A 12944-nucleotide genomic window follows, 5' to 3' on the forward strand; every position below is an offset into this window, starting at 1 on the left:
TTTTTAAAAGAAAACATGGAAATAATTGCCAAATATCTGAGAATAGAGACTAGTTCATGTACATTGCATGTATTGCAGGCAAGGCAGAGGCATTTCTTAAAGCTTTTGCACAGACTTCATATAATCTTTAAAAAAAAATGCAGGCCTTTACAAGATTCGACTTGCTGAAATCAAAACAATTTCAATTCATAAAAATTCATAAGACTTCAGCTTTAAAAAAAACAAAGAAAGAACAGTTCCAGCCGTAGACCAAAAAAACCTGGGAGTATGACAGTGAGACTCAGCAAGCATGGTCAGGCTTGGAACCTGAGCGTACTGACGAGCAGAAGCTCCAAGGGGCAGGGAGAGGAACACCTACTTGGTACAAGGTGTGCTCTATGCGGTGATATAAAAAGGTATGGTGAAAATGTACCTTTACTAAAGCTTATACAAGGTCCTTGGTCCATAAAAACTATGTTAGATTTGTGTCTTCTAGTTTAACGTTTATTCCAGCCACATGTCTATTTCTTGCCCATTTAAACAAAACCAACCAAAAACCAACCAAAAATAACAGCTGAAAAAAAAAAACTGAGTTTCCAATAGTTTGTACATGTTGATGTTGTTTTTTTGTTTTACTGTGGCTTCTGCACTTCCAATCAGCACTTGCGGGTCATGGGGTTTTTGAATAGTATCACCTGGTATGAAAAGTTTTCCCAAGAAACCACAAAAGATTGTTCACTTTTCTCTCTCTCTCTTTCTGTCAACCTTTTGCTGCACTGGAGTCAGTTTAAGTCCTAGCAACATGACGGTAGTTAGGACACCACTGTTGCTGTAGATGATGTGACATTGGTTGAATTTGTGCTGACGTTTGTGTAACTTCCCTCGCTGTTTGTGTTTGATTCATTAGGGGGCACTTGGCTTGAATTGGCTCGAAGGATTGCTCCCGCTGCACTGCAGTGTGGCCGAGGCCCTGGTTCTGGTGTGTAGGTAAAGGTAAGGCTGGTGGAATAAATGATTCCATCATTTCGGACCAAAGTTACTGGAACCTGGACTGGCTGCCGGACCCATCTCCAACCTTCTCGGAATGCAGAAATGTCTGGGACAACACAGAGCATACTCTCTCCACACCTGAGGAGGAAACATAAACGCAAGGCAATTTTTAGAACTGAAACTTAAAATTGGGTTGCTAACAATCAGTATCAGGAAAGAGTCTGATACCCACCCCCCTCCAACTCTGGACGATGTAAAAAGTTTTACCAAGTACCTGTACATCGTTTCTGCTTCTACATCCCCAAACCACACTCGTAAATTGGGAGTGAAATTCTGTCCCGTGAGTTCAAGCATTGCGACGTCCCCTCCACCATTCAGCTGCAATTCACAGAAAATCAGAAGAGCACTGAGAACACTTTTCACTCATTAAAGTGCACAGATTAGTTTCCCATTCAATTATCATTTGCAAAATATGGGTGATTAAAATGCTTCTTTTAAATCACATGATTATAAAGACAAAGTAAGCTAAAAAATCAAAGTAACATACAAGTTGGTTTTAAATTTCATTTTTTTTTTGCATAAAATTAGGCTCTTATTTTTGTTTTGCTATTACCAGTAACATATAACAAAATACCCAAATCAAAATATTTGGAGAAAACTCAAAATTACTGTGAAATAAAATTATGCTAAGTCATAGCTGAGAGAAGTTACAAGGAGGGAAAAGTCAACTTGTGAGTAGGTGGCCTCACCTGAAGACTCTCTACGACAGGCACAGGTGTGACGGGGGCGAGGACAGGGCCCATTCCCTCGTAAAAGGTATACTCTGCCTTATCTGTACTAATGATTGTCCAGGAAGCTCCATCATTTATCATCTCTTTATTTGGTTCTTTTGGGCATGGAGTGGCCTTATAAAGAAAGTTTAGAAATTTTTATATGCATTGCAGTATAAGACAATTTCAATAAGTAACATTTTTAGACTAAAGTTAGCATAGAAAATGTATAAACTTCATAAGCATGGTGCTTTGCCAAACCCTAAATAAACACAAACAGAATCCTATATAATAAAAGGCTAATATGCAAATCGACCAAACGGTGGAACTGGTCGCTATGCTGCGCACTGACCACCAGGGGGCAGACACTCAATGTAGGAGCTGCCCCCTGATGGTTAGTGCTCTCCCACAGGGGGAGCGCTGCTCAGCCAGAAGCTGGGCTCACGGCTGGCAAGTGCAGTGGCGGTGGCGGGAGCCTCTCCCGCCTCCATGGCAGCACTAAGGATGTCCGAGTGACGGCCATCAGTCAGACATCCCCCAAGGGCTCCTGGTCTGCAAGAGGGCGCAGGCCAGGCTGAGGGACCCCCCCCCCCCCGCCCCCTCTACCGAGTGCACAAATTTCGTGCATTGGTTCTCTAGTATTAACATAAAAACCTGACACATAAGTTTTTATTATAACATGAAATATTTCAGTGACATATTAAATAACTGGTAATACCCTTCAGAATAAGCATTTCTGAGTATACCAGTACCTGTATAATTTTTTAAATAAAAGGTCAGTATCTATGATGCAAATAGCTGTTTAAAACTCTTTAGGGATCCTGACTTGGTTGGGTGGCTCAATTGGAGTGCCATCCCATTCACCAAAAGGGTATGGGTTCGATCCCTAGTGGGGGCAAGAACAGAGGCAACCAATCAATGTTCTCTCTCTCTCTGGAAATCAATGAAAACATATCATCCCCCAGGTGAGGATTAAAAAAAAGAAAAAAAAAAAAAAAAAAAAACCTCTTTAGGGATCCCTAAGAAAGAGTGACTAGAATATTCTCCTGCTTAGAAAACAGCTAGAAACCTGTGTACTTTCTTAAGAAGCAACCAAGATGTGAATCAATAACCCTCACCCCTACCTTAAAACACCTGGACCAGTCCATCAGTGTTGGGCTGAGCAAACGGCTGTGTGTGGCCATACCTCTGGAACAGGTCTCCAGATGTTAACAAACTAGTTTCCCATGAAAGTATAACTCTCCTATTAAGTAAGATGCCTATGTCATAAATGTCCCCAGGAAAGCCTTCTGAGTAAATGTAGTTAAAAAATAGCTTTTGAAACATGTCATCATTACTATCTTGGAAGACCCCAAAATAAATCTGACGAGAAATGATGAACCCTCCCCCTCCATATACAGTGTGTGCACACAACTTCGGGGTATTCACTGAACACCTGAAATCTACTTTTGGGTGATCCAAGAGGCCTTTTGTCCCCCAGAGCTAGGTGTTAACTGTTTCTCGGAGAACATGTTCACGAGTTTTGAGTTCTTCCCTGAGGCAGGGTGACCACCATGTTGGAAGACTGTGTGGGTTGAGGACCCTTGGACTTGAGAAAATATCTGAACACAGCTTCATGAGTTTGGATACAATGAACATTAAGCAAGAGCTTCCTGTTTCTGTATGCTATTGACCTAACATACATTTTAGGTTTCACCAGTAATTTAGAAACCTACCTGAAACTGGATTATTCTTTCTTGAGAAAGGCACAAGTACATTCTTTCTGTATCCTTAAGGTAAAATGCACATTTGTGGAGCTGTGACACAGGATCATCTGCGTCCAGTAATGCGGTCTGCTTGTCAACTTTTCTGATTATCTGCGTGTCAACAATTGAACAAGAAAAGGCTGTCACACATGGAGAGTTTTCAGTAGGTATGCTTTCGATACCTATAGAAATAAGCTATATAATAATACATCCCTTACTTGTCATGCACCTACTCACACAAACATTTATAAACAATAGGCCAGGTATAGAAAATGCCTTTAGATCACAAGCATGTTAGAAGGTGGGACCTGTCCCCTCTTCGACGAGCACATAAAGCCAGGGCAGGCGCCTGATTTCTAGATCAGTGCTTTAACACTTCAGTGTGCATACAAGTCACCGAGGGTCCTTGTTCTGAGCCTGCAGATCTTGTGGGGGGCCAGAGATTCTGCATTTTTAACAAACTCCCAGCTGATGCTAATCCTGTTGGTCTATATTTTGAGTAGCAAGTTCAGATGACCTTTCCAATAAAATACAGTGACAAATTTTAAAAAAGTAAAAATAAATGACAGATAATCCAACATGAAAGGAAAAAACTATCTCTAAAGGCTACACTGGTTTGGTAGTCAGTGTAGTCCATTATCTGATATTTATATATATAAATGATACCTATTTTAAATGTGTGTGTGTGTGTGTATATATATATATATATGTATATATATATATATATATATATATATATGTGTGTGTGTGTGTGTGTACATACATATATATATATACGTTTATACATATATACATTTAAAAAAGATATATATATATATATATATATATATATATATTTAAATACTTAAAATAGATATCATTTTGTGGATTAGAAATGGACTCAGAAGGTCAGGTAAGTTCCTCAAAATCACCTGCTTAGTAGCTGAAGGACCAGAATATGATTCCAGGGCTGGCTGCTTGCCCAGCCTGAACTCTTTCCATTACGCGCTACAAGATTATAATCCAAATATTCCACAAAACACATATGGATAGCTGAAAAATAATCCTATCAAACCCTAGAGGCACTGGTCACACAGAAGGCAATCACTAAGGGTTTGATGATTATGAAGGTCACTCCCAACAGTATACAAACATTTAGAACTATTTTCATCTGAAATCAAAAGTAAAGAAAGCTTCCTTGAGTACATGTCCTCATTCCTCCCCTCACCATCCCATTTTGCTTTCTGTTTCAGAAAAAGAGGGTGAGCATGTGGCAGGGTATACTAGGAGCCTTTGCTTTCATTTTGGTAAGAAAAGCAGTTTTTTATTATTTCATGATCTCCCTAGTGAACAAAAATCCCTAAACTATATGCCTCTCTCCCAATTTTATTTCCTTTTTAATAAATTTTTCTTCTTGTGGAAGAGTAAATTGGTAAAAATTAACTTATATTTCTAAAGATATAAGAGCTTCTATGTTTCTGAAAACTTGGTCCTATTTGGGATGCAGCAGGTACCACAAAAAATGAGTACAGTGTATCTGCATTAAAAAAATAAATCACAATGTAATTTTATAGTGCCCTCTATTGAACATGTTCGGATATACAACCAAAAAGGAAAAAATGCCACCGAAACTTATTAGAAATAGTTCAGCGGGAAGTCATTAAGAATGCATTCATAAAAACTGGCTAATTGCCTTAAAGCATTTTAAACATAAAGTGGGGTAAAAATGTCAATTATAAATAGCAGTGCTTATTGATATCTCTTTTTAAATTAAAAAGCATGAGCTTGAATGTTGTTGTGTTTATGTTTTCTTAATTTTTACTACACATATTACAAAAGCAAAAGTGGAGCCATACCAATCTCGGGAGTGCCATGCCAGTAACGGAACACACAAGTTTGACTGTTTGTCCATAATGGATGTAGCCATCCCGAACTGTGAATTCTTCTCCTTCGGACTCATCATCATCCACTGGTGGAGTGAAACAGAGATCAAACTGTTATCTTTTAGAATTCATTAATCTGCTTAGGAAGATAACAAAACTTAATATACTCGCACGTCTTGTTATCAAAAAGAATTTAAAAGCTTCACACCAGAAACATCAAATGCACATTTTTATACTCACAGAGATGAATGTAAAATGCTCCCCACTGCTGAGAACTGGCATGGAAATTACCTCCTTCTACATGCAAGTATCTGGTACTAACGGTCTGGGATCGAAGTCGATTAAACAGAGCCACCTTGGTTCCTGAGGCGATGCATACTGCAGAGAAAAAAATAGCTCCTGTTTAGGTGACTGGAGGTGAGAGGGAGAAAAAAGGGATCAGTACCTGGCAATTTATGGTTGTTCTTTATTATAATTTAACTAGAGGGGGCCGCAGGGCGGTTGGCCGGCCAGCCCACCCTCTGGTTGAACTCCCAGTTGAACTCCCGATGGAGGGGACAATTTGCATATTAGCTTTTTATTATATAGGATATTTACATTATATTAAATTAGTATTATAATTTAACAGATTCTTTTAACAAATTTTTAACCCTCCAAAGAATACAGATAATACCCCCAAAAAGTCAAGGTAATTATCATTAATAATGTCAAGCTGAAGATATAAAATATGCCCATAAAAATCATCTTTAAATGAGAATTATACAGTATGTCTAATGCAGTGCTATTCATTAAAGGGAAATTATTAAAATAATAAATGTCTAACAGTGAAAATTAATTAAATAAATTATAATATCTATTACCCATTTAAATACCATGTATCTAAATGCACTGATAAGAAAATATTCATAACAAACCAAATACACTGATGATCAAAAATAGACCCAGAGTCATTGAAGCATGAACAGACTGCTGAACCTCAGAGGGAAGGCAAGGGAGGGTGGGTGGGAAGAGATCAACCAATGAACTTGTAAGCATATATGCATAACCCGTGGACACAGCAATGGGGTGGTGAGGGCCTGGGGTGGGGGAAGGATGGGAGCGGGCTGGAAGACGTTAATGGGGGGAAAAGGAGGACCCTTGTAATACTTTCAACAATAAAGATTAAAAGAAAAAAAAAGAAAAGGAACAAAAAAAGTCATCTTCCTGGAATATCACTGAATGGAAAAGCAGACTATAAAACACTTGGTATGCATCAAATGCACATTAGGTCAATATATATTCATGTGACTGCACATGTGTGCTCATACCCAATCCTGTGGAAAATACTCATAGGGAGGGTCTAGAAGGAGGGTTACCAAAGTGGATGACACTTGCCTCTAGATATTGTGATTATTAGAGATTCTGATTTCTTCTAAATACCTTAAAGCAGTGGTCGGCAAACTGCGGCTTACGAGCCGCGGCTTGCCGCTCTGTTGACTAATGAGTTTGCCGACCACTGACCTAGACTCTCGATTCCAATAATCACAGGCTGTTGTTGTTCCTTGTGATTAAGCCCTTATCCCAGTGGTCAGCAAACTCATTAGTCAACAGAGCAGCAAACTGCGGCTCACGAGCCGCAGTTTGTCAACCACTGACTTAAAGTATACAGCACTACATGAATTTAAACACACACACACACACACACACACACACACACACACACACACACAAGAAAATAGCCACATCTATGTAAGCAAGAAAATATTCTGAAAGTAAAATTTTCTTAAGAAGCTTCGTCAATAGAAATTCCAAGTTGAAGAGGTTAAATAAAATCCTGTTATTTGAATTAGAAATAGCCTGAATACATAACATTATATGCCTCCTGATCCAAGAACTCTTCACCACTATGAAGTGAGCCTTGCCCTCCAAAAACAAAAAAGAACCAAAGAACAACTAACTGAAATCTGAGCAAGCTTCTAAACTGACTACTGACAAAACTCTCTCCTGGAACAAACTTTAGACAGGCTCTCCCGAGCCCCTTCCGTGGGCCCTGCCACTGGCCCAGTTACTGTAAGAATCTTGCTAAGCCATCCTCCTACTCTTAGTTATCTGATGAGTTTCTCCCCAGCCCCCAAGCTTTCCATCTGATATCCTGGGCCTGCCCTTAGCAAGCATTCTGTTAGACTGGTTTGTCAAAAATCCCTCTACCTCTGATGTCTGCTCCTAGTAATGTTCCATCCACTGACCCTCCCCACCCCTCACTCTGCTCCTTGCCTATAAATCCCCATTTGTCCTTGTATTAGGATTTGAGCTCAATTGTACACTGAAGTCTCTTTTCCTTATTGCAACAGTACTGAATAAAATCTGTCTTTACCACCTTTAACTAGTGTCAGCCAGTTTCTCTTTACCACCACTAATTTACAGAAAATACATTAAACTACACCAAGGAAATGAAATTAGCAAAATCCACTCTGTGGAAAGCTCTCATGGCCAAATGACTCAGTCTCTTGAATAAATAAATTACAAGGAGAGAATGAGAGAGAAGAAATGAAGAGGGAATCTACAGATTAAAAATATTCAAGGACATGTCAACACAATATATATTGTAATATCTGGTGGACCTTATTTAAATTTTGATTCAAATAAAGAGCTAAATAATGACATTTTAGACTATTTCAATACTGATTAGATGTTTGATGAAATTATTTCTTTTTATTACATATTTATGTTCATGTGATCATGTCATGGTGATTATTTTAAAAAAACAAGAAACTTCATCTTTCAGAGACACACAGAAATATTTATAGATGATACAATGTCTTGGATTTGAATCAAACTAAAATGAGGGTAGAGTGGGGTATAGAATGAAGATGAAGTTAAGATCACTGTTAAAGTCAGAACACAGGAGGTTTCATTTCATTATGCAACTCTGTCTAGTATGTTTGAAATATTCCATAAAATAAATAACAACAATTACTGAGTGGACTAAAAAAACCACAATAGGATATAAAAACGTGTAAGTTCATAATAAAAATAAAACAAAACAAAATAAGAGCAAGCAAACAAAACAAAAATCCTAAAACCTCATGATCACCTTCAAAGAATATTATCGTTAGTCTGCAAATTAGTAACTAAGCATTTATCCTGCCTTTCCTCTACTGACTACATTGAAGCAAACAGCTAGCAAATGCAGAAATAATGAATAAGAGAATTAGAAAAGTCACCATTTTGCAGTCCTTGATGAAATCTTTGATTTAAGTAGCAGCATCAATGACTACTACTAAAACCATCAGATTAAAGACTGCTCAGAACTTTGTAATGGATGGGCTGGGCTAACAATAGCTCAATTTACTATAATCAATCTTAACATGACAAGAAATGGGATGATCAGATATTATATGACTTCTGATTCCATAGAAATGAACATATATAGGACCTAAACCTAAATAAAAGTCTTGAGGTCTAACCACCAATTTACGGAAAATATGAGACAGAGAAATATGTAATCAACCAGATCCAGAATGTGGACATTCCATAGGAAAAATGACCTGTTTCTTAACAAATAAACGATAAGGAAGAAATAAAAGGTTGGAGAAAGAGAGAAGAAACTTATAGATTAAAATGCATGATCTTTGTTAGGATCTAGTTAAGTCAATTGTTATAAACAACAAAAACACAACTGTAAAACCGTATTTCTGAGGAATGTGATAAATCTACACATAGCTTGGCTTTTACATCAAAGAACTGTCAACTCTGTTAGGTGTAACAATGTTTAAAAAGAAGTTATCTGTTAGTCACTATTGAAGAAATGGCAGCTGAAAGGATAGGACATTCAAGATTTACATTTAAATATTCCAGCAATTGGAGAAGGAGGTGCTGGTGGTGATGGAGATAATGAAACAACTGATAAAAACTGCTGAGGCCAGGTGGGTGGTCACCTTATGCTACTTTCTCCCTTTCACTAAGTCTGAAAGTTTTCATAAGAAGAAGTTAAAATAAGAAAAATGGGCAGCTGTGCATCACTGCAGGTTGCCCAGGACCAAACCAGAGAGAGTCGGACCTGCATTACCACCATTTGTCCACCATCCAGAACTGTAATGTCAGTGCTGACATGTACACATAAGGAACTGTTGGACATTGAAATTGGGTCTCAAAAGAACTGTTGGCCCAGAAAGAAACTCACTACAGACTGATTCATTTGCCTGTCACCATAACCATTATTGCTTGTCTCATTTTCGGTTCTTATAAGTATATTTCTAGTAGCACATGATCTCACTCATCTAGGGGAAATAATGAATAACATAGACTGATGAACAAGAACAGACCCAGAAACAAGGAGGCATAGATCAGACTGTCGGGCCTCACAGGGAGGGGAGGGGAGGGTGGGGGTAAAGGGGAGAGATCAACCAAAGGACATGTGTGCAAGCATATGAGCCTAATCAGCGGTTAAGGACAACAGGGGGTGGGGGCATGTGTGGGGAGGGGTGGGGGATGGGAATGGGGGGGATGAGGACAAATACGTGATACTTTAATCAATAAAGAAATTGTAAAAAAAAGAAAAAAAGAAAAATGGGCATAGGGGTTGAAATGTTGAATGCAGACAGACAGCACCTATCTCTGAGAATCTAAAACTCTGCTGATGAGACAGCAGTCTCTGGCAGAGAACCGTGTTAAAAATGTTGTGCAGGACGGTCTTGCAAGGCCCATCTGATATTACAGTGATCCTCAAAGAGGTGCTTTTGACGTTGTTGGTAAATCAACTTTGTGGAATGGGGACTCTCTTGGCCCAAGACACCAATCACTCGCTGCAGTCACTGTGACAGCAAAAGGGGAAAAAACTCCTATTTTCTAAATGTCTCTGGGGAGCAGTGATGAACCAACTCTAGTTCATTTAAAAAAAAAAAAATACAATAAAGCAGCAATAATTAATGAATGTGACATCTTCAGATAAAGTGAAGGCCACAAAAATAATAGCAAAGAATGAATTGGCTATCGAAAAGCAATTTTTAATTAAAAATAGTTAAATTTATCTTAATTCAAGGTGGGAGTTGGGGACAAAAGAAAATTGAAGTGTATACATACAGTCAGCATTTTTCAATGACTGCTTCTTTTTGGAAGGTTTGGAGATGACTTTTATCCGCTTGCTGAGGAATACACCAATGTCATCACTGTTGCCATAGAACATCTTTACAGACAACATGAAATGCTTTCTCTTGTCCGAATCAGATATGTACAATGTTTTGGCTGTGCAATAGTTCTGTGAAAGAAAAGGAAAGTTTTAATAGCACCAAAACCTTGTTGGTTATGGACCTCCAACTCTGTATGGTCATGGCTAGGTTTGATCAGGCTTAAATGCAGTAATTTCAATAAGGCTGAACAAAACCAACTATAAATGACATTGTGAACTATTTACCCCCTCTAAAAAAATTTTAAACACTTGTCTTTTCTTGTTTTATATAATTCTATATCTATATCACAGAATTATCAGTATTAGTGGTAATTTTTTTAAAAATACAATTTCATAGCTAAAAGAAATCTAGACTGTCTTTCTGTAAAGAAAACATAGAAATAAGGCCATCAAAAGCCAATCAAATTATGTAATAAAATTTAGTAGTGGTCCTTCCCAAGATAGTGCATACAATGTGAACAGCAGAGTAACCACCTATAATCCTGATGAAAACAAGGTCAGTACTAACTGGATAACTACAAAATATCTTACGCCAGAAAGGGCCTCTATGAGTATATTTTATTTAAAGGACTCTTCTTAAAATGTTAACTTTGCATAATGGGATAATTCATATTGTATCACCAAAAGAACTGAATTTAAAGGTACTAGAAAAACTAAATACAGCAAGACATTATGTCAGTCTATCAGAAAATATATTCTGGTAATTAAAAATATAGTATTTAAGAGTTACAGCACTTGCAAAACAGCGAAGACGCTTGAAAATGCTAATTTTTCAAACATATATGAGAATTCTAAGATCTCTCCTATTCCCCCGATCTCTGTGAATTAGGGAAGGGACTAAATTAATGACCTTTTCCAAACTAGGTAAAATGATAAACAAAGCTAAAGTATTTAAAATATATGAATTATATATTTTAAAAAAATCAATGCTCTACTTTAAAATTAGGCTAAGCACATTTCTATGACTACCTCTGCTGTGTATTTCTTTTTAAAAGCAGGGCAAATGTCACTCATTTAAAAAAATAAGTGAATGTGTTCTAGGTTTTTAAACTTTGAATTTTACTCATAGGCAATTTTAGTAGCAGAACAAAACAATGCCATAATTTATTTTATTTTTCAATAGCAAAGTTCTATTTAAAAATTTAGATGTCATCTTGAATATTTTACACTCAATTACGTTTTTATAAATCCAAAAGTGTGGTAAAAACTTTGAGAGACTTTGTTCTGCAGAAGACAAAAGACAAAGCTAATCATACTAATACAAAATAAATAAAAACAATGGTATTTGTATTCACACTGATCCTTTCACCCAAGGATCTCTAAGCATTCAAAGATGTTGTGGCAGGAGCCATGTGTAAATACTTTAAAAGCATGAATGGTCAAATTAAGCCTAACCTATGGAATTATTTTGCAAATATAAGACAAAGCCTAGGAATATGGGTATCAATATACTAAAGCAGAGAGGCACAGGGAACAAAAATGAAATTTGTATCTAAATGAAGGCAATGACATTGTAATGGGAAAATCTGAGTTCTAACATTAAGGGATATGATCAATATGAGAAAAGAGTGTTAACATGAAAGGATATGATCAATATCAAAAAAGAGAAAATAATAAGATAGACTGGCAAACAGGAAAGGCAAAAAGGAGTAGAGAAGGTTGAACCTACACACAAAGGGCTTTATTTGGTTTGGAAAAGGCAAACACACATGTATCTCCTTGGAAAGAAAGGAAATACATTCCTAATCACAAAAGTAAGCAGGTTGAACACACACACACACACACACACACACACACACACACACACTCACACCTGAGATAATTTTATTAGATTATAAAAAATATATAAGGCCAATGACCACAAACTAGTTAAATTCCATAAGAGAAAAGGGGAGAAGTCACTGACTCAAAAAGTATTATGGCTTTAGGAAAGTGAGTAAATAAAAACTGAAATTACATTTGTTTCATCATACCAAAAGGCTAAATTAGCTACCAAGATTCTAGAAAATGTTACATATAAAGCTTTCTATAAATAATAAACAGTTTAACTTAAAAACGACTCAAACATCTACCCTGAAATGAAAAAGAAATACTGGATCTAATGCTGCAAAAGCATTGTGGCGATTTAAGTGAGACAGGAGCAAAGTGCCTCTTTCTGAAGTTCAGGCCATCTTTGCCTACCTGGGCCCAAACATACCACATTCTCATGCCTTTATGCCCCAAGCACATGATTATGTCCTTCTTTCTGCCTGGAATGCCTTCTACTGACTCTTGACAAGTCTTACTTTACATAGACTTCTCTAATAGCATTTTCCATTCAAACTAAATATTAACGTATAATTTCAGCATATAAGCATTGTGCTACCCTATTAGTAAGTTTTTTAAATGCTATTAATGCTTGAGCTCTCAGGTATTCTTTTCCTCTTCTGTG

The 12944-nt window shown here is 37.2% G+C and overlaps 1 protein-coding gene across 5 annotated transcripts in view; it reads right to left on the reverse strand.

Annotated features, from left to right (window-relative positions):
• Positions 1–461: 461 nt before the first annotated feature.
• RBPJ (recombination signal binding protein for immunoglobulin kappa J region) overlaps positions 462–12944 on the reverse strand; it is a 200292-nt gene continuing 187809 nt past the window's right edge. For all 5 annotated transcript variants that reach the window (XM_079775076.1, XM_079775075.1, XM_079775079.1 and 2 more), the window contains 7 exons: positions 10408–10582; positions 5587–5724; positions 5320–5432; positions 3455–3595; positions 1719–1874; positions 1244–1347; positions 462–1107 (listed from right to left, as the gene is read on the reverse strand). In XM_079775076.1, coding sequence (XP_079631202.1) covers positions 792–1107; positions 1244–1347; positions 1719–1874; positions 3455–3595; positions 5320–5432; positions 5587–5724; positions 10408–10582 — 1143 coding nt within the window. In that variant the 3' untranslated portion in view covers positions 462–791. The remainder of the gene's footprint in view (positions 1108–1243; positions 1348–1718; positions 1875–3454; positions 3596–5319; positions 5433–5586; positions 5725–10407; positions 10583–12944) is intronic.

The sequence above is a fragment of the Cnephaeus nilssonii genome, assembly GCF_951640355.1.
Source record: "Cnephaeus nilssonii genome assembly, chromosome: 1".
NCBI classification, from domain to species: domain Eukaryota; kingdom Metazoa; phylum Chordata; class Mammalia; order Chiroptera; family Vespertilionidae; genus Cnephaeus; species Cnephaeus nilssonii.